The sequence below is a fragment of the Choloepus didactylus genome, chromosome 4, assembly GCF_015220235.1.
Source record: "Choloepus didactylus isolate mChoDid1 chromosome 4, mChoDid1.pri, whole genome shotgun sequence".
NCBI classification, from domain to species: Eukaryota; Metazoa; Chordata; class Mammalia; order Pilosa; family Megalonychidae; genus Choloepus; species Choloepus didactylus.
In genome coordinates, this window is record NC_051310.1 from 34494970 (window position 1) to 34520644 (window position 25675).

Genomic DNA, 25675 nt, shown 5'->3' on the forward strand with positions numbered 1-25675 from the left:
ACAAGCTTTCTAGGTGATTCAGATAACTTGTTCAAGTTTGAGAACCACTGGCTTAGTTTGACAAGTGTGGTTTAAAAGCCATTCCCCACTCCCAGGAAGACAGGAACCAACTGGTCTGAAACAGGATCCAGGCGGGGAGAAGGGTGTGCATTCATACATGTGTGTGTGTGTGTCTGTGTATATGTATGTATGTACGTGTGTGTGTGGACACGTGGGGTGGGGGAGGGGTGCAGGAAGCAGAGGTTCTCCAGAAGGTTTCCACTATTTTCTGCTGTGGGTAGGTATTAAAAAGAAGGCTGTGCCCAAAGCGGTACTCTCAGTAAATGGCACGGCTGATATCAAAGCTCAGACCTCCTCTTCCTTATGTGCCAACTCTGCACTCGCTGGTGCAGCATTCGAGGCTCCTATCCCAAGACACGCCCACTCCCTCCCAACAAATGTGCTCATGAAATGTTCTCTACTTGAATGCCCCCTAAGTGCTCTCAAGTGGAGCAAGTTCAGAGCAAAATAGAAACACCATATGCACACTATAAAAAGCATGAACCAATTCCCTCTTCAAAGCCCAACCTGAAGTAAAACTGCAACAAGAGTGGGAATTTTGGATGTGGATGGGTGGGAAGTTCTGGGGGGAGCATCTAGTTGAATTTATAGGGGATTTTCTTTTTTTTAATTTGGAGCCAGAGATTCTCAGGTGCACTGAGTACCAAACACTGCCCTTAGATGATCTGTAAATCTTGCAGAGATACACTGGTACCGAGACCCCAGCATCTCCAAATCCTGAAGATTGCTGGTCAATAAGTTGTAAGTTCTGCTTCTAAGCACCTAGAACTCCAGACCATGACGTTGGAAGAAACCACCCCCTGGACAATTGATCTGGAGGAGTGAATCTGAGAAAGGGCATATTCCACTAGGTACACTGAAAGGAAAACTCAGAGAAATGCGGCAAGAAGAGCCTTGGCTTTGTCTCCAAGAGGCTCCTTTCTGCAGGGAGAGACGAAACAGTGCAGTACTTAGGAAGATGGGCTTTGGCTTTAGACAGACAAAAGTTTAAATAAGCTCTGCTACTTGCTAGCTGTCCTACGTGGGCAAGGAATTGAATTTCTCAGAGCCTCAGTTTCCTCGTGTATACAATGAAATAGTAAAGGACCTATGTTATTGGTTTTTTTTGAAGATTAAATGAGATAATGCATTTACATGTAATATGGTGCCTGGCACACGGTGGATCAATAACATTTTTTTTTTTTTCAAATCTATGATTAAGCCTAAGAATAATTTCCTTCCAGGCAAAGAGCCCTGCCACCAAGCCCAATTCTCTACCATGGAAATAGGGTTTGTGGTTCTCTGACTATAATGACATTGTATACAAACATCCAGATTAATTTAATTCCCTTTCACTGGAATAGTTAGTCCCAGGCCTTTGAGAGAAATACTAATAAATTCTATCTATACACAACAGAGTCAAATGTTTCCAGAGGTTCAAAAGTTAACTGTTTTTCTAGTTTAGGGCTAACTCACGTAAACTGCCAATTTACTTCCACCCCTTTCTCTCTCATCTCTCCTTCTGGGGCTCCCATTATACATGTACTGGTACTTGAAGGTGTCCCACAGGTCTCTGAGGCACTGTTTACTTTTCTTCATTCTTTTTTCTTTCTGTTCCTCTGATGGAATAATCACATTTGACTTACCTTCAAGTTTACTGACTCTTCCTTCTGCCAGCTCAACTCAAATCTGCTGTTGAGAACTCTCCTGAATTTTTCATTGTAGTTACTGTACTTTTCAACTCCAGAATCTCTACTCAGTTCTTTTTAAATAATTTCTGCCTCTTTATTGATACTCTATTTGATGAGACATCATTTTCATACCTTTAATTCTTTAGATATGGCTTCCTTTAGTTCTTTGAACATATTTATAACAGGTGATATATGTTTCTAGTAAGTCCAACATCTGGGCTTCCTAAGGAACACTTTCTATTAACTGATTTTTTCGTCTATGTACCATACTTTACTGTTTTTTTGTATGTATCACAATTTTTTGTTTTAAACAATATAATGTGGTAACTTTGGATATTCCCCTTCCTTCCTAGGATTTGTTATTGCTGCTGCTGTTTGCTTAGTGACTTTGCTGGACTAATTCTATAGTCTATATTCTTTGTTGTGTATAGCCACTGAAGTTTCTGCTCACCTTAATGGTAACTGATGGTTAGACAGAAGTTTCCTCAAATACCTTGAACCAGTAAGTCTCCCACCCTTTGTTGAGGAACTGTGTGTGTGTGTGTGTGTGTGTGTGTCTGTGTGTCTGTGTGTCTGTGTGTGTCTGTGTACTAATTCATGCCTTCAGTGCTCAGGCAGGTAGCTGACAAATCTACCCTCCTTCACTTCCTGCTTGCATGGAGCCTTTTTTTTTTTTAAATCATTTTATTGAGATATATTCACATACCACGCATTCATACAAAACAAATCGTACATTTGACTGTTCACAGTACCTTTACATAGTTGTACATTCATTACCAAAATCAATCCCTGACACCCTCATTACCACACACACAAAAATAACCAGAATAATAATTAAAGTGAAAAGGAGCAACTGAAGTAAAAAAGAACACTGGGCACCCTTGTCTGTTTGTTTGTTTGTTTCCTTCCCCCACCTTTCCACTCATCCATCCACAAACTTGACAAATGGGAGTGTGATCCCTATGGCCCCCCCAATCCCACTGTCCCCCCTCATAAGCCACATTTTTATACAATTGTCTTCAAGATTCATGGGTTCTGGGTTGTAGTTTGATAGTTTCAGCTATCCACCACCAGCTACCCCAATTCATTAGAACCTAAAAAGGGTTGTCTATATTGTGTATAAGAGTGCCCACCAGAGTGACCTCTTGGCTCCTTTTGGAATCTCTCTGCCACTGAAGCTTATTTCATTTCCTTTCACATCCCCCTTTTGGTCAAGAAGATGTTCTCCATCCCACGATACTGGGTCTACATTCTTCCCCGGGAGTCATATTCCACGTTGCCAGGGAGATTCACTACCCTGGGTGTCTGATCCCACGTAGGGGGGAGGGCAGTGATTTCACCTTTCAAATTGGCTTAGGTAGAGAGAAAGGGCCACATCTGAGCAACAAAGAGGCATTCGGGAGGAGGCTCTTAGGCACAATTATAGGGAGGCCTACCCTCTCCTTTGCAGCAACTGTCTTGCCAAGAGCAGTAAGAAATGAGTGTTTAGGGCCTTCTCAGGTCTTTCTTAAACAGGTGCACAGACCTGAACATGCTTCTGGCCATCTAGATCCCCAGAAATATGTTGGAGTTTTTCAAAGCCCCCTATGAACTTCTCATTCTTCAGATTTTCTTCTCGAGTTTTTTGGCCAGCCTCTTGTTTCTCCCAACTGTTATAGCCACCTCAGGCAGCAATGATGTTAAACAATTGCTGCTGACTGTTTTCAACAAATGTCCTAGAATAAGGCTTCTCCCACTGAGCAATCTCCAAGTCAGGTCAAATAAAGCCAATTCCAGTGAATGGGGCTTTTCCATGGATCTGCTGGATGGGTCAGATAGTGACAATTCTCTGGGAATGGGGCTCTTGGAGGAGTCAAATATGTTTTGCTCCCTCCAGTGACTGCTAGGCTGCTAGGTTTCAAAGCTACCATGACTGCATGGCTGCTGGTTTTCAAGGCTACTCCAGAGCCTTGGGAGAGGGGGATCAGAATAAGGCGAGTTAAAATCAGAGTTCACTACCCTTACCAATATTCAGCCGCTTTTCCTTCAATAAATGCTCCTCAGGTTGTCGCACACCTTTGGCTAAGAGTTCTGAAAAAGTTGATTTTGATCAACTTCGCCAGTGTTCTTGTTGCTTTTGTGGAGGAGGAGATTTTTCAAAGGTCCTTACTCTGCCATTCCAGAAGTGCTTCTCTATTTACTTCCTGTGTTATCACTTAACCAAACACATAAGGAAGAGTGCTCAGAACTAGAGTAACCTGGTCACTGGGCCAGATTAAACACCACAGAAGTGCCCAGCCACACAAACAGAGAGGGAAAGGAATTGCTTTACTCCCCACAGCATGACCCCGAGCTAAGATCCTCAACGATGATAAGCAACCTTGCTCCTGGTACATTTTGCTTTTTGTCTCTGGCTCTCATGGGTCAGTGGCCTGGCCCTGTGTCCACTGTGCACTGAAGACCACAGCCTCTGGAACGGGACCACTGCCCAGTTATCACCTTCCACCTCCATAAAAATTACTTATCAAGCACTCATCCACCCTAGAATCCCAAGTTGGGCCTCAGACTACCCTGTGCCAGATACAACAAAGTTAATGGTTGTCTAAGGTCAAGGCACTCAAGATTTTTATCTCGGGGGGAAAATGAAAGTTCTTAGCTTAATGGAATCCTAAGTCTGGAGGGAACCTCAAAGGTCATCTGGTTTTACCACTCCTGGTTCCCCACAATATCCCCACCAAACAGTTGGCCATTCCTACTCATGAATACGCCCCAATAATGGGCAACTAACAACTTACTTAGTTGGCCATTTCTAAGTGTTGGAAGCATTGTCTTTACATTGTGGATGAATGCAAAATCATACACAGAGAGAATTGAGAAACTGGGGGAATGAGAAATGGAGAACTGAGACCTTGAAGAACAATCCTGTCATCTAGAAATGGTCCAGGGGAAGCCACTGACCATTTTGTATGCCTAGAAAATTTAGGTGTGCCTCCTTACTGTGCCTCTCTACCACATCCATGCCTCAGCAGATAAGCACTTTAACTGAGATAAAGGACATAGATGAGCCCAAAGTGAACTCCTATCACAATTGTAGAAAGGATTATAAGCAATTACAAAACAGTCACAGAGGGCAGACTCTGGAGTCAGGCAAACCTGTATTTGAATTCTGGCTCTGCCACTTAAAAGCTGTGTGACCTTGGGCAAGTTACCTAATCTCAGACTTTCAGTTCCCTCATCTGTTAAAAAAAGGTGGTAATTATAGTACCTACCTCATGTGGGTATGCTGAAATTTAAAATCATCTTTGAAAAGCACTTAGCTAGTGTTTTCATACAACACATGGTTTATGAACCTACAGAAAACATGAGATCATACCCAACTGGTGTTTCACTAAGAATTAGTCATGTCAAATCGGTCTCATTTTTTTCCTATCTGTTTACACACCTGTTGACTCTTGATTTTAATCAAATTTTAACCAGAGGATTAAATGGTGAAATGCAGACTGGGTAGCAGCACATTAGTAGATTGGGGTTCATCTAGAGGACAGACACTCTTTCATGGAATGCCATGAGACTGTCCTTGCCCTTGTCTGGTGTAAAATTCTTATCAACTATTGGGAAGAAGATGCAGAAAACACTATGCTGGAAAGGCAAGCTTCATAAAGATTCAAATTTAGGATGGAAAGGCACCAACATAAAGATTCAAATGAAATGAAAGAGTAAAAAAGCATTCAGGTAAAAAAAGGAATCAATGTTACAAGGTGAGGGAGCAGTGGAATAAGAGTGGTTTGTATGGAAAGACTCATGCATTCATTCATTCATTGATTCAGCCACTAGGCCAGCCACTGCTGAGGATATAAATCTCATGCTCAAGTAGTTCATAGTCTATGGGAAGGAGACCTGGAAATGTTTTTTAAAAAATGATAGGTGCTAAGATGTACACGCAACAGCACAATAAAAGAGGAAAGGGCACCTCATACAGCTTTACAAAGTTGATAATAAGATAAGACTTGAAGGACCCACAGACATTGGTCAGAGAACCTGGGATGGGAGGGAATGTGTTTTTAGGTGGTGTTTAGTGCACATGCAATAGCCCTGAGGTGCAGAGCTTGTTCTTTACAACAACTTGACATGCACATTTGGGATTTGGAAAGGGTAAGATACAGAGACACAGCAGGCCTCTCACATCCCTCACACCATCTTTGCACTCGTTCCCAGTTCAAGTGCACTCCTGCACACATCTGCACCTTACCATAGGTGATGAAAAGCAGCACAAAGTTGAGGTTTTTGAAGAGCCGGATGATGGCACTCAAGTACGAAGCATCAGTGGACGCCAAGGCATAACTCAAGGATTGGGCCCTGCTGGGGGGGTGTTTAGGCTTCTCCTTGAATACTGAAAGGAGAGAAACAGAGAGAGTACTGAAAATACCCCGTGGTCCCACCCCAGCCAAGCTGACATATAGAAGAGAGTTGGCTCCATCACCTGAGAAGGAGGAAAGACTCCAACAGGAAATATTAATTCTTCAGTTACATCCTTTACAGCCTCCGCTCGTGAAGCTGCTTCTCAGTGTCTGAGGCTGAGTGAGTGGTCTTTTGTTTACTTTTCCCAATGGCCTGAGGAAGGCCAAAATCACTGGGCCTCCCAGGCAGTCTTCAAGGATGAAGGAGTCCCATAATAACCAGCAAATAACCTACCACAGAGCACTGAAAGAATATAACAGCAATACACGGATGGAGAAGAAGTGAAAGCTGAATCTTTGCGATTAGTGAGCCCAGTTTATGGCTCAGCCCCAGAGCTGCTCTGAAGAGGGAAGGGACTGGGTTACCCCCACTTAGCAAAGAGCTTGAACCACAGCAACTGACAAAAAGTCCCTGAACAAGTGAAAGGGACCTTCTTCTACAGGAACAATCTGGAATCCATTCCTAGTTTCTCAAAGTCTGAATCAGACAGCTGCCTCTAAAAGGGGGTAGGAAAGATGTACATATGCTTCCCCAGGAGCTGACACTCTGATATGAAGGGGTGGGGAGGAACAGTGGGCAAACCACACATTGTATACTCTATTAGCAATACAACCACTATGAACAGCTTGACTGAACTGACTGCTATTCAGTTCACTGGAAGACAAATCAGTTTAACTAGTTGTTGGGTTCAATTGGTCCCTCCGTTGAAGCCAAACAAGCATCATGTGATCTTCCCCCACCCACCATGAGAAAGCTCCTGAAAGGTCAGCAGACTGTTTCCAGTTAAAGGAAACTCTGGAAATTAACTTTTTCCGGGCAGATCAAAGGGAACCACCCTCCCATCCTCAGCCCAGAATACTCCCCAGCTCTGAGTTCAGAGATCTAGTCCTTCTGTCTCTGAAATAGTCCCGGGAAACTTCCTGCCCACCCTTTCACCCATTGTCATGCCTGTCTTCCTCCCCTTCCATCCAGGGAAAGAAAGCAAGGCAAGGAGGTTCATTATCTCTACAACAGCAGGGGTGGGCTCAAGGTTCAGCAACTACAAACCGGAATCGGGCAAGATTTTTAAAAATTCTTTACGCAGTTAGTTTTATGGCTGATAATAAAATTCCAAAATGCCCTACACTTCCAGATTCTCAGTTGCAAAGAACTGGTCGCTCAGCTGCTACAAACACCAGAATTTGGAGCTGGGCATGTAACAATTTGAAGCTCCAAGTCTGCCTGAGTTAAGAGGGTCCCTGGCCTTATTGTTCTCCCCTGCTGTCATCCACAGCCACAAATGCTGGCTCTGTTAAACTTCTCACCTCTTCAGCAGCATCAAGGCCTCTGTTCAAGGCATTCTGCAAGCTTTTTAAAGCCATCAGGAAGCCCTTCCTCATCCTGGATTCCAGAGAGGGAACGACCCAGGAGAAACAACTGAATGAAGTACATGATTATAGAATTGCTTGACTCTGGGTGAGGCCCACAGGCAGGAATGAAACCTTTAATACATGAGGTGGAACTTTCAGACATTAGGAAGAGAGCTGGTCAACCTTTAGACAGGTGACTGACTGAAAATGAAAACCTCCACTTTGCTCTTTCTGAATTTATCACAGACCATGTAACATCACTCAGATGAAAAAGAGAGAATGTAAAATTGCATTAACCAAATATCTCAAGGGCTAAATGTACAGTATAAAATATTAATAGTATTTACAAAGTTGGTGTTTGGATTAACTTGTACAAGCCTACGTTAATGGCCATTCTTTTCTTTTTTGCATTTCTAGACTTTCCACAATGAGCATATTTTACCCTTATAATTTAAAAAAAGCATTAATGAGCATATAGTACTCTTATAATTTTAAAAAAAAGCATTAAAAATGTGGTCCCCAAGTGTTCTCAGGTGATTCTATGAGATTATTGGTGTTTGTTTGGCTTTTTCAGAAATTTAGAGTATGGAGATAAAGAAGCTGAGGTTAATGCAACCCCTGCCACTTGCTAGCTATCTAATCTTGAATAATTGATTTAACTTCCCTGAAGCCTGAGGGGTTGCTGAAGATCACATTAAATCAGGCGTGCTTAGCACAGTACCTGTTTATATCTTAAAGGTTCATTTGGGTTACGCAGAGAGAATCGGTATTCTACCCACTAATTCTGGTGAGGTAGGTTTGGTGAACTGGTTAAATATCATTGAAACCTTTACCGAGCCCCTAACAAAGTGCACAGGACGAGCCAGCTGTGCTGGGGGCAACTGCTCAGGCCAAAACATTTGAAGACCATGAGACACCCAGCTTCAAGTTTCTGTAAATGTCCGTGGGATTCTAGTGCCATGTTCACAAGGGCCCCACCAAAGTCAGGAGAACCTCCCTGCCCCCACCAAAGATCCGCAAGTGGGCTTACCAATGACGACAAGGATGAAAAGCAGAGTGGCCACACCTCCTATCATGTAAAACATGATGCCGATGTGGTAGGCAAGCTTGTCTGGGTCTTTGATGTTGGGTACCAAAACGGGAGGGACCAAGAACCCAATCGCGATTCCGAGCTGTAGAAGACAGACACAATCACAGTTACCAATGAGCAAGTGGGGTGTGCTGGTTTGGATGTATTATGGCCCCCAAAACGCCATTACCTCTGATGCAATCTTGTATAGGCAGATGTATTAGTGTTGATTAGATTGCAATTCTTTGAGTGTTTCCATGGAGCTGCGATCCACCCAACTGTAGGTAATAACTCTGATTAAATAATTTCCATGGAAGTGTGGCCCTGCCCATTCAGCATGGGCCTTGATTAGTTTACTGGAGCACTATATAAGCTAAGACAGTAGGAGCAAGCTTGCTACAGCCAAGAGGGACACTTTGAAGAATGCACAGGAGTTGAGAAAGGAGCTGCAGCTTACAGAGACATTTTGGACATGGCCTTTGAAAGCAGACTTTTACTCCGGAGAAACTAAGAGAGGACAAATGCCCCAAGAGCAACTGAGAGTGACATTTTGAAGAGGAGCTACATCCTAGAGAGGAACGTCCTGAAAGAAACCCATTTTGAACCCAGAACTCTGGAGCAGACGCCAGCCCCTGCCTTCCCAGCTAACAGAGGTTTTCCGGATGCCATTGGCTGTCCTCCAGTGAAGGTACCTAATTGTTGATGCATTACCTTGGACATTTTACATTTTATGGCCTTAAGACTGTAACTTTGTAACCAAATAAACCCCCTTTTAAAAAGCCAATCCATTTCTGATATTTTGCATGACAGCAGCATTAGCAAACTGGAACAAAAGGACAGCACAATTTTAAGGAGACTCTAGTAAGAAACATAGTGCCCAAATTCTAGTCCCTCTTAATACCTAAGGAGGGCCAGTTTTCACCCAAGACCAGAGAAATATTTCCTCTGGCTGGCAAGTCAACTCATACACACTTCTGGCCACCCCTCGCCATCAGTGCCCATGGGAAAAAAAATTGCAGTTGGAGTCTCAGTACAGGCAGGCTCTTCTCTAGCTGCAAACTAATGAACCATGGTTTCTAAACCCACATCTTTAGTGTAGTTTAAAACAATGCTAATGTTCTGTTTTTTCTTGTGCCATTAAAAATTCTTGACTTCTGTCCACCAGGAGCTGAGAGACCAGCCGGAAAAATGTTTTACACCTTACAACCCCAAGAACTTGCATTCAGTGAGAGTTGGAAGCCTAAAATTGCTACCACATTTACAAACGTGAAAGCTTAAGTTTACTGTGTGAATAACCCCGCAAGTTACACAGATCTGCTTCATGTGAACTCACATACAACTGCATAAATTAATACACACAGGACACAGGCACATGCAAATCGGCAGCAAACACACACACAAGCCAACAAACCAAACACCTCATATATGGATTGGAGTTCAAACTCCAGTAACCTGACAAATAACCTGACTTGAGTATTTCTAAGGTCAGAACGCTCTGATGCAGTACCAGCTGTGATACAGCTCCCCAAAGCCCTTCTGCCACCGTTGATACCGAGGCAGAAACTGAAAAACAGCCTGAAAACTTGGGCAAGCTTCAAATCCTGAGTGAAGGAAGATGAGCAAGTCCTTTATCTTGAGATAGCATTTCCCTTTTTTTTGTAACTTGAAAGGAACCACAGATAGAGAAGCAATCTGCTTCTGCTCCACACTCTTGTGTCACTCATCAGCTGCCAATCTGCCAGCCTTCTTGACTGGTTTTCCAGGGCTCTCAGCTCTGAAATATTCACAGAAGGCATCAACAGGCTGGATGTAGGGCTCTTGCAACTTATGCCAGTACGTAATAAATCAAACACACCTTTTTTTTTTTTTTTTCCGATCCAAAGGAGTTTTATTGTCCAGCCATGTATAGGTGGGCTGAAGCCTAAGAAAATAGCAAGAGCCCTGAGCCAAGGGAACAGTAGGGCTTATAAAGGATGGTTGGCAGAAAGTTCTTTGTCCAGGGAAGGAGAGGCTGGCAGGTCTAGGTATGGTAGTTTCTCCATAACTACTTTTAGGAAAGGGGATAGCTGGCAAGTATCCATTGGCCAGTTTGAAAGCGGGGGTTGGAAGCAGGAAAGTTTAAAATTTTAATATTCAGGGTTCCTAGGATGGGGGTGGTGGCTTATTGCAGACCTGCAGGGTTCCTAGGGTGAGATGAGGGGCAGTGGCTCTATATCAAAATTCCTAAGGGTGGGGTTGGGGTGAGGGTCCAGATCCTGAGCCTAACATTCCAGGCTTTTTCTTTTATTTTTCTAGGGATGCTGAAGGATGCAGATTGGTGGTGCTTCTGTATCTGCTTCCGGCTGGTGGGGGACGTAGAGTTGTCCCTACAGTCCGTTGTGAGGTGGTAGTCGGGAAGGATGTTTTCCTTAGAGAAGTAGCCTGGTTTGTCATGGCTGGAACAGTTCTACCATGTCAAGAGACACCTGGAGCTCGATGATACTGATGTTCTTTGGTGAGATTCAGGGAGCCATTTGCCCCGGGCCACTTTAGTCCTGGTCAGGGGCGGCCAACATGGCTTTTGGAGAGGACTTGCTCCCCCTTGGGGGCTCAATGCACTCTCAGGCCAGTGTTCTGGCTTCCCACACCATGGACAGGGCCATGGAGGCTCTTTTCATCCGTGGGGGCACTCTCATTTCCAGTGCCCTGTCTCTCTGCATTGATGACAGTTTCCTGTTGTCTTCTGCCCAAGAGACCTTGAGATGGCTGATTACTGCTTACAGCTAAAGCTATGAGCCTTGTCATATCCAGTCCCATCTTGCCCTCTCTTCCTCTGCAGTCAGTCCTCTGACTGAGGGCATTACCTGTGGTTTCACCAGTGTGATGGTGGTGACTGAGGCTTTTAGGTACCTGGGCATTTTCAGTTGTCCATCGCAAGCTCCAGGAGACTGGGGAGCTGGAGCCCTCAAACACACCTTTAAAGATCTACTATGTGAAAAGTACCCTCCTAGATATTTTAGGGGGTATCAAGAGATAGATAGATAGATAGATATAGATAAATAGATATAAAGCAGGAACTTTACAATCTAGTGGGGGAAACAAAGGCAAAACAAAAATACAAAAGATATCACAAATTGCCATACTCATGGGTTGACGTGATAGAGTAACTGTTAGAGTTTGAAAGTTCCTTTGCAACCTACTACAGCCCAATTATCAGAGGACCAAATGGAGGCTGAGCAAGGTTAAGCTCTAGAGGCTAAGTGACTTAGCTCAAAGTTCTAGCAAGTTGAGGAGAGAGAACAGATCTTCTGGTTCTTCAGGCCAGACCTCATCCCCTCAGTCTGGCAGCAGGGTCCTCTGGGGCTCACAGCCTTGCAGAAAGCCTGAATAAGCAAACTACTCTGCAAGAGAAGCATATTCTGTGTTGAAGATTCATCTGTCCCTTGGTCAAACTGATTTGTCAGAGTAGAATCAGGCTGCTGGTGCTTCTTTTTTTTCTTTTTTTTTTTTTTCAGATACACTATTTTTTAGAGCTATCATAGGTTTACATAAAAATTACACAAAACATATACACACAACATAACTTTCCCATTTTTACCACTTTCAAGCATACATTTCAGTGGTGTTAATTACATTCACAATGTTGTGCTGCCATCACCACCATCTATTACCTAGACTTTTCTATTGCCCCAAATAAAAGCTCGGTACCCAGTCAGCAATAACAACCCCTTCCCCCTCTCCACCTCAGCCACTGGTAATTTATAATCTTCTTTCTCAAGACATATTTTTTCCTGCTTCAAAAATGTGTATCTGGGAGAGCAGGGAGAAGGTAGGACGACCTGCCATTTTTTGAGCATCTACTATGTGCTGGGTATCTAACATACTTCATCTTTTCAATAACTTTATAATAAAGAAGAAAAACGAGAAAAATCACACAGGATTCTGACTCCAGAACCGGCGCTCTGAGCAAACCCAGAGCCATGCCCAAGGGCTCTGGACGACAGGAAGAAGCTACAGTTCATGGAATGTGACTTATCCTTCTGGTTCATGCATTGGGCAAATGCCACCATCACCCATGAAATCCCAGTGTGACGCTCATCAACCAGAAGCCTATATCTTCACCCAAGGGAGGTCTATCCTGCATTGGATAGGATGCCTCTAGGGTAAAAATCAGAGACCTGGAGCCCAAGAAAGTACAAGATTAATTCAGAGATGGGAAGGTGCTCCTTCGGCAGAGTGGGGGCCACCACCTTTCCTGTGCTCACAATAAACATCCCCAGGCCAGGAATGCAAATGATTGGAAATCACCTCTAACCGGGTTTGGCTGGGCTTATTTCCCTGTATTTGTTCTAGTTCATCATCCTCAACAAATACAAAATACACGGTCAAATCAAGTCACAGTCTTGGCTTTTTGGGAACTTAGCTTTTGAAAATCGCTTTTCAAGTGCAGTTAGGCTCTCTTCGTTTTTACACAGCCCGCAGCAGTGTTCCCCAGCCTTGCCTGATGACAAACATCACCAACCCCGCTCCCATTGTGATCCCTCAGATCTGGGATGGGTCCTGAGCACTGGTATTTTAACACACATGTGACCCTTAGCCTCCTGCCTCAAGGGAGTTTGGGAGACACTGGCTCCAGGAAGAAAGTATGACGAGGGCCTCCTAATGACTTCCACGTAGCTCTGCGCCCATCCATTCTCCACTCTGCAGCCAGAGGGAGCTTCGGAAATAGTGATCAGGCCATGTTCTTCCCCTGCTTTGCAACCTTGTGGTGATTTCCCTTTGCTTTTAAATTACGGGCAAAAATCCTAAACATGGTGCACAAAGTTCCATGCACGGGGTCTGTCTGTCCTGCCCCTGGTATGACTTAGCCACACTGGCCTCCCTTCTGTCCCAAACCGCCTCAGGTACAATAGCCACAGGGACTTTGCACAAGCTCCTCTGCCCAGACTGGACTGCCCTGGCTTCCCGTATTTCACCTAGTAAACGCAGGTACCCTCAGGTCTGCACTCAAGCCACACTTCCTCAGGGAAGCTTTCTGTGATCCCCCTCATGAGGTCAGGTTCCCATAAAGGTAATTTCGTATTTGTATGATTATCCAATTAATATCTGTCTCCCCATCCAGACTCCAAGCAACACGAAGGCAAGATCACATTTATCTTCGAGCCTAGAATATCATAATACTAATCTTTGGTAAAATGTATGGAGTTTTATATGGAGTATCTCAAATAATCCTCACAACAACCCCAGAAAGGGGGATTTAACAATGTCCCAATTTTTCAGACAATGAACCTGGGGTGCAAAAAGTAACTTGCCTGAGGTCACACAGCTTTAGGTAGCAGAGCTAGAGTTTGAACACACAGCAGTTCTGAATCCAGAGCCTGCCAGCTTAACCACTATGGTTTATTTCACCTCAGAAGTTTAACAACAACAAAAAAATGATTAATGAAGATATGAATAGGCAGCTCAGAATACTAAATTTTCATTTTCAACTGTAGTTTTGCCCTTTCTGCAAACTCAAGGGTGATATCTAAACACTGCTGCAATGTCAGTGCTCGTGAGCACTTACAGAGCAAATGTCTCAGTTAAAAACACATCTGTGCAGCCTGAGCAAACCCAGAGCCATGCCCAAGGGCTTTGGATGACAGGAAGAAGCTATACTTTGTGGAATGTGACTTACCATTCTGGTTCATGCATTGGGCAAAGCAAGAAGAGTAAAACCAGAAAACCATTCCGCTGTATCTGGGGTAAGATTCCCACACCTAACCCTTCCATAGTCCCTTTAAGATCTAAACTCAAAATCCACCCACCACGCCACATCATGTTCACATTATGCTGGCTGAGAGATCCACAGAATCAGTAACTGCTGCCATCCACAATGGGGCAAACCACAAAGCCCTGAGTGAGAATTAAACCAAGGTTGAGTCTGAACCCTGGCATGCTGAGCTGCCCTTGCAAATCCTGCCTAGTCATGGGGTCGGAATGTGCCAGACCATTAAGGGAGGAACCCGGGGTTTCCACAAGAGGCAGGGAGCTCTGTTGCGACACAGCGGTGAAGGCTCTGGTCCTAATGGAACAGGGACAGAGCAGCTGGTCCCCATCCAAGCCTCTGCTAGGGCCCCACATTCCTCAACTTTCTGCCCCTTGCCACTGGTGAGGCAGAGTCTTCTCTTCCTGTTAGCAGGCAGCAAACAGGTTCCCACCCACCCCAACCTCTTTCTTCTGCCCATCCCTCCCTCAGGCAGGCCATGCTCGTAAGAAAGCTGAGCCTCCTCTCCCGAGGCAAGTCATAGAGTCAGAAACGGGCGCGCGTCTTCAGATTTCAGGGCTTCCAGAAGCTGGCTCTTTGGTGCTGAGGGTCAGAAGTGTCCTGTTACTGGGTCAGCAGTTATCCCTGTGACAGAGCCCCTAGACTGTAAGTGCCTTCTCAGATTTGATCCCCTCAATTTCTAATCTGGAATGAGCTGCCGTTAACTGGCACATCATTAAAACATCACTTCCGTTCCTGATTCCATTCTTCAAGGAGTTCCAGCCCCTCCTGTGCTCTCTAGTTTTAAAGGAAGCTCTCACCTTTCCCCCTTCCCACCTCAACATTCCTCAGAGGCATCTAGGACAGTAGTTAAGGGCTTGGGCTCTGAGATCAGAAAGACCTGAGTTCAAATCCCAGCTCTACCTTGGGCAAGTTAATTCACTTTTTTGTGCCTTTTCCTAATCCTCTAAAGGAAGATAATATTACTACCTCATAGGTGTGTTTGAGGACTAAATGGGCTAGTTATCATGGACTAGTCAGTGGAATGCTTTGCACCTAGGAGGGGCTCAGTCCCTATCTGCAAGTCTGGCTTTTCAACCTTGCACATGGCACCCAGCAATGGCAACAGGCAAAGAGGAGAGTTTCTGGTAGATGCACAAGACATGTTTGGTTTGTTTACTTATTTACTGCAATCACACACACCATCTGTTGTGGATTGAATAGTGTGTCCTCAAGATATGTTGAAGCCCTAACCACAGGTACCTATGAATGTGATTCTTTGTTTGCAGATGTAATCAAATTAGGATGAGGTCATACTAGATTAGGATGGGCTCTAAACCCATTGGCTGCTGTTCTTACATAGGGAGATTTGGAGATACAGAGAGACACATGGGGAAAAAGGCCAAGTGAGGATGGAAACAGACTGAATTTATGCTCCTCAAGCCAAGGAACACCCGGGGCCACCAGAAACTGGAAGAAGCAAAGAAGGATTCTCCCCTAGAGCCTTCAGAGGCAGTGTGGCCCTAAAGACACCCTAATTCCAAGACTTCAAGCTTCCAGAACTGTGAGAGAATGAATTTCTGTTTTAAGCCATCCAGTTTGTGGTAATTTGTTATAACAGCTCTAGGAAACAAATACATCACCCTCACCCCACCCTGGTTCTCTCCTCTTCCTTCATTGGTTCCTTCTCTCTTCAATTCTTTCAGTCATCCTTGTCTCTGTCCTCTCATTCCACTCCCACATCCACTTCATCTCAGATCTTTGGAAGTCTATGTTGGATCTGTCCCCTCCTCCTCAACCCTTCTGCCTGACTCCCATGCAACCGTGATCTCTTCTCCAACCCACCTGCACAGTGAATTCAGGTTTGCAAACCTCAACACTGCACTGACTCAGCAGTTACTGCTCTAATTCCACCAAGGAGGCCAGCCCTTTCTGAGGCATGAGGTCCAAGCCCCCAGCCTGCTGTTCCTGGCTTTCACCAACCTACTTTCAAGCTCTTCCCAATCCATCTCCTCCTACTTCCTCTTATGTCTCCAGCACTCAGCCACATTGGACTATTTGCTACTCCAACCATTCCATCCTCTAGTCTACACATTTGTCCAAGCTCTTTCCTGACTTGAAAAGTTCTCCCTCCTTTTTAAATCTTTCAGGGCCCATCTCAATGTCAGTTCCTTCATATCCTAGCTAGGCATGATGTCCTTGCCTTAAACTCCTCTACTTTTTTGGTTTTCAGTCATCTTTCTGACACTTACTAGTCTGGTGCCTGGTAAAGAGCCAAGGTGCCCACTCAACAAAAGGGTGTTGAATGAACGAGCTGCAGTTAACTGGCATGTCCAGAAATGTCCAAAGAACCTCACTTCCAATCCAGATTCGTCTGAGCCCAGATCCAGGGAAAGCTGTGGTTGGAAATCTAAATCTAGGCAAGGTTCTCAAAGAAGGTTTGCTATCTTAAAAAAATATGGCTGAGGATCCTTTTTAAATCAGAGCCACATAAATGGCAAACCGGGGTTCAACCTAGGTTTCCACACACCAAGCTTACTTAAAGTCAATCCACACGTACAAGCAATCTTAAAGGATACAGTATGATGCCACCCCCCCAAAGGGTGTATTTGCATATGTAGGTGTAAAGTGTATGTACCTACATATCTATATGCACACTAACTTAATCTGAAGCTAAGGTTCACAGAGTATGACAGTTGAGAGCACAGGAAATGTCAGGAAACTTAAGTTACATAAATAAAAGAAAATGGTTCTATATAAAGGGTCTTCTAAGTTCATACAGAATTTATGAGCACCACCATAAGCTAACAATACAGCATGCCTAATTTCCACTCCATAAGAAAACATGCCCAGACACTCCTGGGCTTTAAGGGACATGTTCAGAAGACAGCCGAGCTGCTTGCCACTGGCATCTCTGAGGTGTGGACAGCACTGCCACCAGAGGAAGGTCAACTCTAAAGCTCTGTCTCTGAGGACCAAGTTCACATGGGAAAATACGTTCGGCACTGGGAAGGGACTTCAACACTCATCACCATCCTCGCACAATGGTGTGAATTTAAAGCACCATGAGGGTGGTGCCATTTAGGCAAGTTTGCACACTCTGTAATTCTGGCACCTGGTCCTGCCATCACCAAGTGCCATGTAAACATTTGTCTATGCCTGCCAATGAATAACTAGCAAGCACCAAATGGAGCACGGATGGGGGCTCCAGGGTCCCACATGTAAGGGATGAGGTTGGAGTGAAGGCACTCTGCAAGAAAAGCACCTCTGGTCCTGTGGAAGGAGCTCAGCAGGTGTGCCCTAGGACTGAGTCTGTGGATACCCCAGAAAGAAGCAAGGAGAGACCAAGGTGGCTGCTAGGGCACTGCAACACTGTAGAACTGGGAACAGGGGGTGAGTTAATCACAAAAGTGAGCCCCAGCTACCCAGGAACAGCAGGAACATTCCATGATAAGCAAGAAAAGGGGGTGCAGAGCCTGCTCATATGACTGTATTTTTGAAACACCCAAATCCAAGCCCTTGGCTTCTTTTAAAAAGGCCAGTTCAGGATTAAGGAAGTGGCAGACCTTCAGGAACAAAAAAAATTCCACTGATTTGGGGGAAAATCACTCATGAAAAGGGTGGATTTAAAAGGCTAAGCTTAGGTCTCTAAGGATTTAGGAAGTAGGGTCACAGCTAGTCACCTCCACTTCCTTAGCACCTCCTCTATTTCAAATCACAGAATTTGTCCTCAAACTTGTGATTATGCTGGTAGCTTACAGAACCACGACAATCCTGGGTTTCTTTCCCTCTGGGGAAAAGAGGTTAGGGAAATGCAGGATGCAGCAGCTAATGAACCTGCAATCATTGATTCCTAGAAAAGAGAATAATAGTAGTAATAGCTGCTGCTTACATTGAGCTCCTCATACAACAAAGTACTGTCCTAAGTACTATATAGCCATGAACTCTTCTAATATTTATTTTTAAATTGCGGGAGCTGGTGTTTAAAACAGCTTGCCCAAGGTCACAGAAATAGTAAGTGGTGGGCCTGGACTCAAGCCCAGGCCATCAGTACCAGAGTCTGTACGCTTACCCATTTATGCTAAACACTCAGGTCTTGACTGCTATTCAAACCAGGAGGAAAGAAACTACCATGTACTGAGCACCTATTGCATTAGTGAGTGTGCTAGATGATTTTTTCACATTACTTCATTTAATCCTTCACCGCAGCCCCTGAAGGCAGCATCATTTTGTCTTAGTTGCTTTTTACAGATGTGAAAACATCTGTAATTTGACTAAGGGTCACCCAGCTTCTAACGGCAGACCTGAGATTCAAACCCATGGTCATCTGACTCCACAGCCCTTGATGAACAAGGCGAATGCCACCCCAGGGTGGACAATTCTTCGGTTCTTCAATGCTCTATTCTGTAATTCAAGTTGTCCCCCATCTGTCTAGCAATTGGAGGAAGCAATGGTGAGTGATTTTCCAGCTATGGTCTGTCTTACTTGCCACTTAGTCATGCCCTATGGGATTTCTTGTTCTTAGATAATGTTTAGTTCAGTTTATTTTTTTTTCCATGTAAATGCATCCACAACCAGATTGTCAGCACTGTGAGGACAGGGACACTGACTAACCCTTCCTTATGTCCCTCCCCCACACCTCCCGTTCAGTACAATGCCAAGAACAGAGATGACACTCAACAAATTATTTTCTGAATGAAGAGATGACTCTTAAGACTGTGCAGCCCAAACCCAGCCCAAGTATGTCCAGTCTCTTCTAGAGCAGATAATTTGGGCACAGCAACAGTCTTCTGTACTGCAAGAGTTCACCACCAAAAGAAAGCAGATGTGAGGTGGGATGACGCAAGGAAGCACCAACACAGGGAAGACCTCAAATGCGGGACTCCCCAAGATCAGATATGGAGGCTATTGCAATGGGGGCTGATCAACTTGCCACCCTCAAGCCTACTTTCAATATTTATTGAACACCTACTGCACATTTAGCAGTAAAAAGTTAAGGGAGGGGACAACAGATGCCAAGACAAAGAGCTCACTATCGCCAAGCTTACAATCTATCTAATATACCTTGATCTTGACCTACAGCCTTGATGCTGAGTTTCTTCCTCATCTTTGGGGGGTGCAAGGTAGCTGAAGAGCAGAGGAACCCTAGGCTGTAAACAGAGAAGATGCTAAGTTTAAGGGATGGGTCTGATTACCACAGGGAATTTTTTCTGATTAAAAAAATAAAAGTGATGCTGACAAAGGGCTTTACTTTTTAGGGGAACCCAATATTCGTGCCCTGCTTTCAGTCATCAACTCTACAGCTTCCTGGTACACGCACTCCTCCCTTTTTATGGGTTGAGTGTTTCCTCTTGAATTGTCCTCATGATGAAATCCACAAAAGGTCAGTCTAGGCCTACTTTGAGAGCGGAAATGAAGCCTCTTCAACCTCCCCTCTCACCGAGAGACCAATCCACTGTTGGCTTCAACACTCAAAGGTCCCTCCGGCTGGCAATGCTGAAGACCAGCGACCACAGGCTCACAGAACTTCCCCAATGACTCAGCTGGAGAAGAGGAAAAATGAGTAGGCGTCTTTCAAACCACCAGGCCAGCAGAAAGGCAGAGCATGGACCTCACTATCTACAAACGTGGTATCCAGAAAAATATTCCCCTTGATGTAGGCAACATGCAAAGCTCCATTGAAATGCTTTGGCACTTCCCACCAACTCTGTCCCAGACGCCAGCACGCAGCAACCAAATGACACATCCTACCGTCGTCTGTATTTTTGCTGTTCAACTTTTACCTCTCCCTGCCTTTTGATCTAACATGCAGTGATTCAGAAAACTAGTTCACATGACAAAAAATGTTTCTAATCTTCCCAAGCTTTCTTCTAAATCTGGTCATACCTTCTGAGTGACATCCTGAGCCTTGGTGGTGAAATTTAGACCCAGGCAATTATTCCAGGGTCTGCACCCTGGAAGAGTCATTGCTCTATGGATTGCCATGGGCAAGACCCAGTTCCTCTTACTTGGGTGTGCCCCTCCAGAAATAGACAGGGAGGGCCCCGTGTAACTTTTGCCTAATAAGTCAACTTCATAAATTCACTTGTGATCCCAGAGAGAAATCTGGAGAAAAAAAGAAATCTGAACCTTGTACCAAGAAACTTATCACCCATTTCCAACACCATCCCAAGAAAGCAGCACCATCAGGTTCAGGGAACCAGTCCCACTACCCTGCTCTGAAGTCACCTCCCCTCCTACGTGGCCTGACATTTCCACCAAGTCTCACTCTTCCCCATTCACTTCTGTATCCCCAGTGCTCAAGAGATGTTGCTTGGCACAGAGTAGATGCTCAATAAATACCTGTTAAATAAGTAAATGAAGGCTGTGATGCACTGTCTCCCAAAATCCCTGCGACAGACCAAGGGAAGAAGGGCCTTCTTCCGACGGCTCTCATTTGTCACATTACCTGGTTGTCAGCTGGGGAGATATAGGGAGGCTGGCTGGAGGGAAATTAACCCAGGACAAGCAGGATTCAGTGGGAGAATACAACAGAGACAATGGCTGGATGCCCAGGGGCCTATGTGGGTTATTTGCAAGGACAGAATATCAGGTCCAGGGTGGAGGCACCCGAGTAAAGGCTATGGGTTTTTGTTGGGTAGCAGGAGAATACAGGGCCAGCCATTTCTGGGGCATACTCTTCCTTAAGGAGAGAGGGAAGAGCTCGGAGGGAGAGACTTTCCTTACAAGAAGATGTGGGATCTTTACAAGGACTTGGGGCCCCACCAATCCCCATTCACTGCCACTGATCACTGCCGCCTGCTAATTGAGAGGAGCCTAGGAGAAAACATGGTAAGTCCAGGACCACCAGGCCCTGAGGAGAAAAATTCTCACTCCCAGCCCTAGCTCCTGATGATGGGGGCTCACGCAATTGTGTGTCCGTGCCACAAGCGCTGTCTTCTTACTTTGAAGAGGGGGGAGCCATCCTAGGCACAAATCAACTAAAAAGCTGATTCTTGCCAGTCCTTGGCAAAAGGGCCTTGTGCAGCAAGCTGTCAGCTGCTTGGAATCAAAAGGAACCAGAATGTTTCCACAGGATTTTTGGAGCCGCAGAATGGCTCAGCTCAAAGGGATCAACTCAGCAAGTGTGGCCGCCTCTCTGTACTGATGAGAGGGCCTCTCCGGAATCCAGAAACTCTGGGAGAGGCTCCCACAGCCAGAGTGACCAGAGCTGATGGTAAACGTCAGCATACTGAGCTATAAATGAGGGTGTGGCCACAAATGCAAGGTTGCACTTCACAGATAGGACACGATGTGATACACGTACAGGGAAGCCCTCTTCCTCTTTTCTCAAGGGACAAGTTCAGAGTCTTATTTTTTTCTTCTTTTTTAAGTTCAAGAAAGGGCACTAGCAGCCAACATGTGCACAGTATTTCACAGTTTTCAAGGCACTGCACAGCCAGTGCCTCAAAACAACAGCAGGACAACGGACAGATGAGACAGCTGAGGGCTGTGAGGGGCATGTTGTTCTCGTCATTTCAGAGACGAGTTTAAGCTGAAGTCAGAGTGAATACGTGGTGAGGTCAACAGCAGACCTTCTGATTTTTCCACTGACCCTTGCTGACCCTTAGCAAGGTATCAGGCAGCCCCATATCCCAAGAAGACGTGGCCTGAGACTCAAGAGGGCCTGTGGTCTAATGGGGTAATTTGCAATGGAGTCTGTTATCTAAATGAAGAATGTGCCGCCTGTGATCTTCCTGGGAAATGTTGGGGCCATCAATAAAAAGGGTAACATATTTACTCTGCACCTCTTATCTAAGTTCTTTCTGGACAGTGAGTCAGAGGGCAGCCCAGTGACAGGCTCCCAAAGTCCCTAAATACGCTGTCACAACTTCCTCTCCCCTCACGACAGCCTTGAGAGAAGCAAAGGTTAGCTTGTCCTTATTCCACAAATACAGAGGAGGGGCTGTGAGAGTCCTGTCCCAGAGCCTCACAGCAGGCCAGAGCTGTGATGGGGCAGCGCTTTACATCCAGAGGCACACACAGGAAGCACCAAGCTGCTGACGGGCTGGAGGAAAAGAAGTGGCTCCAAAGAGCCAGGAAGCCTTGAATCTTCCCACATCCCACTCCCCGGCTCAGCCAGCCCCAAGAGAAAGAGGCTTTATTACCTGCTGCTCTCCCTGGAGACCCACTTCAAAGACATTAGGAATTGAGGCTGTAGGTAGGACGGAATTTTCTTAAGGGGTCCAGGTACACATAAAAGGTGACAAAGATTAGTAAGATGGCTGGGTCAAGCAGCAACCCGCTTTCCCCCCACTCCAGCACCTCTCTGGGGCCATGGCTGACCCGTTACTAAATAATCACAGAGGCCTCTTCTAGAATCTGCCTTCCACAGTGAGAAGGTAATGCCCCAAAGATAAAGCCTTCACCAGTGAAGCAACAGGAACTGGTAGTGGAAAGAATGCTGACTGTAAAACCAGAAGACCCTAGTTGCAGTCATCCATCCTTCCATCAAATATTCTGAGTCCCTACTGTGTGCCAAGCATAGCCTCATGTGCAGCCATGAACAAGGGCTTCAGTTTATCTGTCTCAGCTGTTAAAGGGGACTGACTTCTATCTATAAGCATAGTGATGCTGGCTCCAGCCTAACTCACCAGCAGAGAGAGAGGACAAGCATGTTGCTTAAGTTCCCAACTTACAACCAGAGAATCTGTCAAAAATTCCAGGGAGAGAAGAAGAGCTGCCCTCAATGAAGAAAGATCTTATAATGGGAATCTGGAGAGACCAGAGAGAATGATGCAGAGCATGACTTTGGTAGAGAGGGAGAAGATAGATGTGGATTCAGGAACGTCTGGTTCCGGGAGCTTGCATATATGCACACCCTCATTTACTCTTCATGGCACCCCTGGGAGGCAGGCAGGTGTTCCTGTTATGGATAATGAAGCTGAGGTGTCCTGCTGGAGGCCCCCAGCACAGGTTCTGACCCCCTAGCTTCCACACTAGGACTCCTCAAACTTCAGTGGAGAAGCATCAAAACACAGATTCCTGGGCCCCACCCCAGGGAGCTAATTCCTTGGGTCTGCGGTGGTACCCAGGAATCTGCATTTTAAATGAACACCCTGGTTGTTCTGCTGCTGGAGTTTCATGGGCCACACTTTAAAAAACACTAATCTCCACTGCCCCAAGGAAAGAAATCAAGAGACAATTCTGAGCTACTGGCTTTGGCCACAAGTCCCTCCACAGGGATGGTGGGAGAAAGACACTGTGCTCCAGTGTCCAGCTCCGTGATAGGGAAGGGACCGTCTCCTGGGTAAATTCACATGGGAGGCTCCACAAATGTGTCCAGCACCAAACAGGAAGCCCAGGACAAAGATCTGAGGAGGCCTGGACACGACTGCGGCCGGGCTGCTCACTTCCTGAGTTCTCAGAGCAGATGGACACAGCAAACGGCTTTGTGTACAGATAGCTGCTTCCAATACCAAGATCGCCAGAGGGGACCTGGCCATGCCGACCCAGTCATTATGGGCAGAAGTCAGGAATTTCCAGGGGAAAGGAGAAGGAACAAGCCTCAACCTTACAATAGCCTCTGTGCACCTCCATTCTGGAGCCAGGCAAAAGTGGCCTCCTGGAACTGAACAGGGCTTGTGTTCACCTCTCTAGAGATGGAATTGGATGGGAGTGAAAGCAAACACTGTTCCACATGAGGTTCTGTGAAGGCCTATCCCCAAGTCTAATTCCAAGAAGTTGGTAAGAAAGTGAAATCCACCCCTGCCTCTCATCTCCCACTTCTATTACAAACACAGATGCCCCAGGTGCTACTTGCCCTCATGCTGGGGTGAGGCTGCATCTTGAATTGTGTGGGGCTAAAAGGCTGAGCTAATTTTTTTTTTTTTTTTTTGCACAATATAAATATGGACAGATGACTGTCATAAGGTCAGAAAGCAGAAGAGTCTGGTTGGGTCACCAGAGCCTGCAGGATGCCCTCCTATGTCTGAATGACACAGCATGGTTCCGCAGAATCAAGGGAAGGAAGATGATCTGTCAGGTTAAGTTTGGAATTGGTGGTAGGTCAAAGTCAAGAGAAAGAGGATAAAGAACAGAAGAGGAAATGCCAGCTTTCGTCTTATGGTTCTTTACCACCCCTGACAGGACTCCAACTCTCCTCCTCAGTCCACACAGGGTTGTTTCATGTTGGGGTGGAGGGAGGTGAAGTCAAGGGAAGGACATCCTGTTAACAGAACTGCTGGAAAAAGATCAAGAACCACACAGTGGGAAGCAGCCATGGCCACCTGATGGGCCTGGGCTCCCCACTGCCTCCAGAGGAGTCTTAGGTTTGCGAGTCTAAGATCTGATATCCAGGGGCAGGGGCAGACCCAGTACCTGGGTCATCCCAGACACCCAAAGTCTTCACAGAACACAGTGCTCACTGCTTTTTTGCTTGAGTAGCTCTCAAGAGGGACAAGTATCCATCAGGCACCACCTGGAAACTTCCTGGAATGGGCCACCTTCCCCTCTTCACCTAAATTCAACTCAAATATCACCTCTTCAGCAAAGTTGCCCTGCTTACTCCCCACTGCACACATATGGGGGGACTGGTGCTCCACCCCATCCTGTGATTCCTTCACACCCTGGGCACAAAGAGCCTTATGCCTGCCAAATGGGTAGTACTATGGGTGGTTTAAGTGTCTGCCTCTCCTTCTAGATCAATAGCCCCCAGAGGGCAGGAGCCACTTACTTTTATTGATGACAATACTGATAACACTTGTCCTTCATTGAGCACTTCTCATCTGATAGACCCTGCTAGTGGAGTGCCCCCAGATACTGTTTCATTTATTCCTCTCATCCACCTTTAGAAGTAGGCGATATTATCCCCACCTTACAAAAGAAGGAGCCGAAACTCAGAAAACTTAAGAGACTTATCAAAGGTCACACAGCAGAACTAAAGATCATATTCTCAACCACCCCAGGTCCAGCACAGTTCATGGCACACAGTCAGGGCCCAAAAGTTCTTTTGATTGAAGGAATAAGAGATAAGCCATGCCACCAAGTCAGCCAACCAAACTCTCCCTTACGGGTTGGTCACCTTCATTCCTTTCAGGTAATGAACACCTGTTTATTAATTTGTCCACCCATTTGCAAGCCCTGCCATGCCCAGAGCCCCATGAGACCCAGGAGAGATGTATTAGTCAAGGCTCCAGCCCTCTGATGAGTTTCCCATCTAGTTGGAAGAGGAGTGGGAGAAGAAAGGGGAGAAGAAAGGAAAAAGTGGAGGAGGAGGAGGAGAAAACACAGAGACCACCAGAAACTCAGTGAGCAAACAGAGGGCCAAGGGAAGGCATTCCCTGGAGCAGGAAGGCCAGCAAGGATCGATGGGACCAGAGGGCAG

At 45.6% G+C, this 25675-nt stretch overlaps 1 protein-coding gene across 2 annotated transcripts in view; it reads right to left on the minus strand.

Annotated features, from left to right (window-relative positions):
* The window catches only part of LOC119531228 (feline leukemia virus subgroup C receptor-related protein 2-like), a 48276-nt gene that overhangs the window by 15182 nt on the left and 7419 nt on the right, over positions 1–25675 (minus strand). For both annotated transcript variants that reach the window (XR_005216284.1, XM_037832260.1), the window contains exons 2-3: positions 8547–8688; positions 5959–6099 (exon numbers count right to left, since the gene is read on the minus strand). Coding sequence is in view for 1 of the 2 variants with exons in the window: in XM_037832260.1 (XP_037688188.1) it covers positions 5959–6099; positions 8547–8688 (283 nt within the window). In the remaining variant the exon portion in view is untranslated. The remainder of the gene's footprint in view (positions 1–5958; positions 6100–8546; positions 8689–25675) is intronic.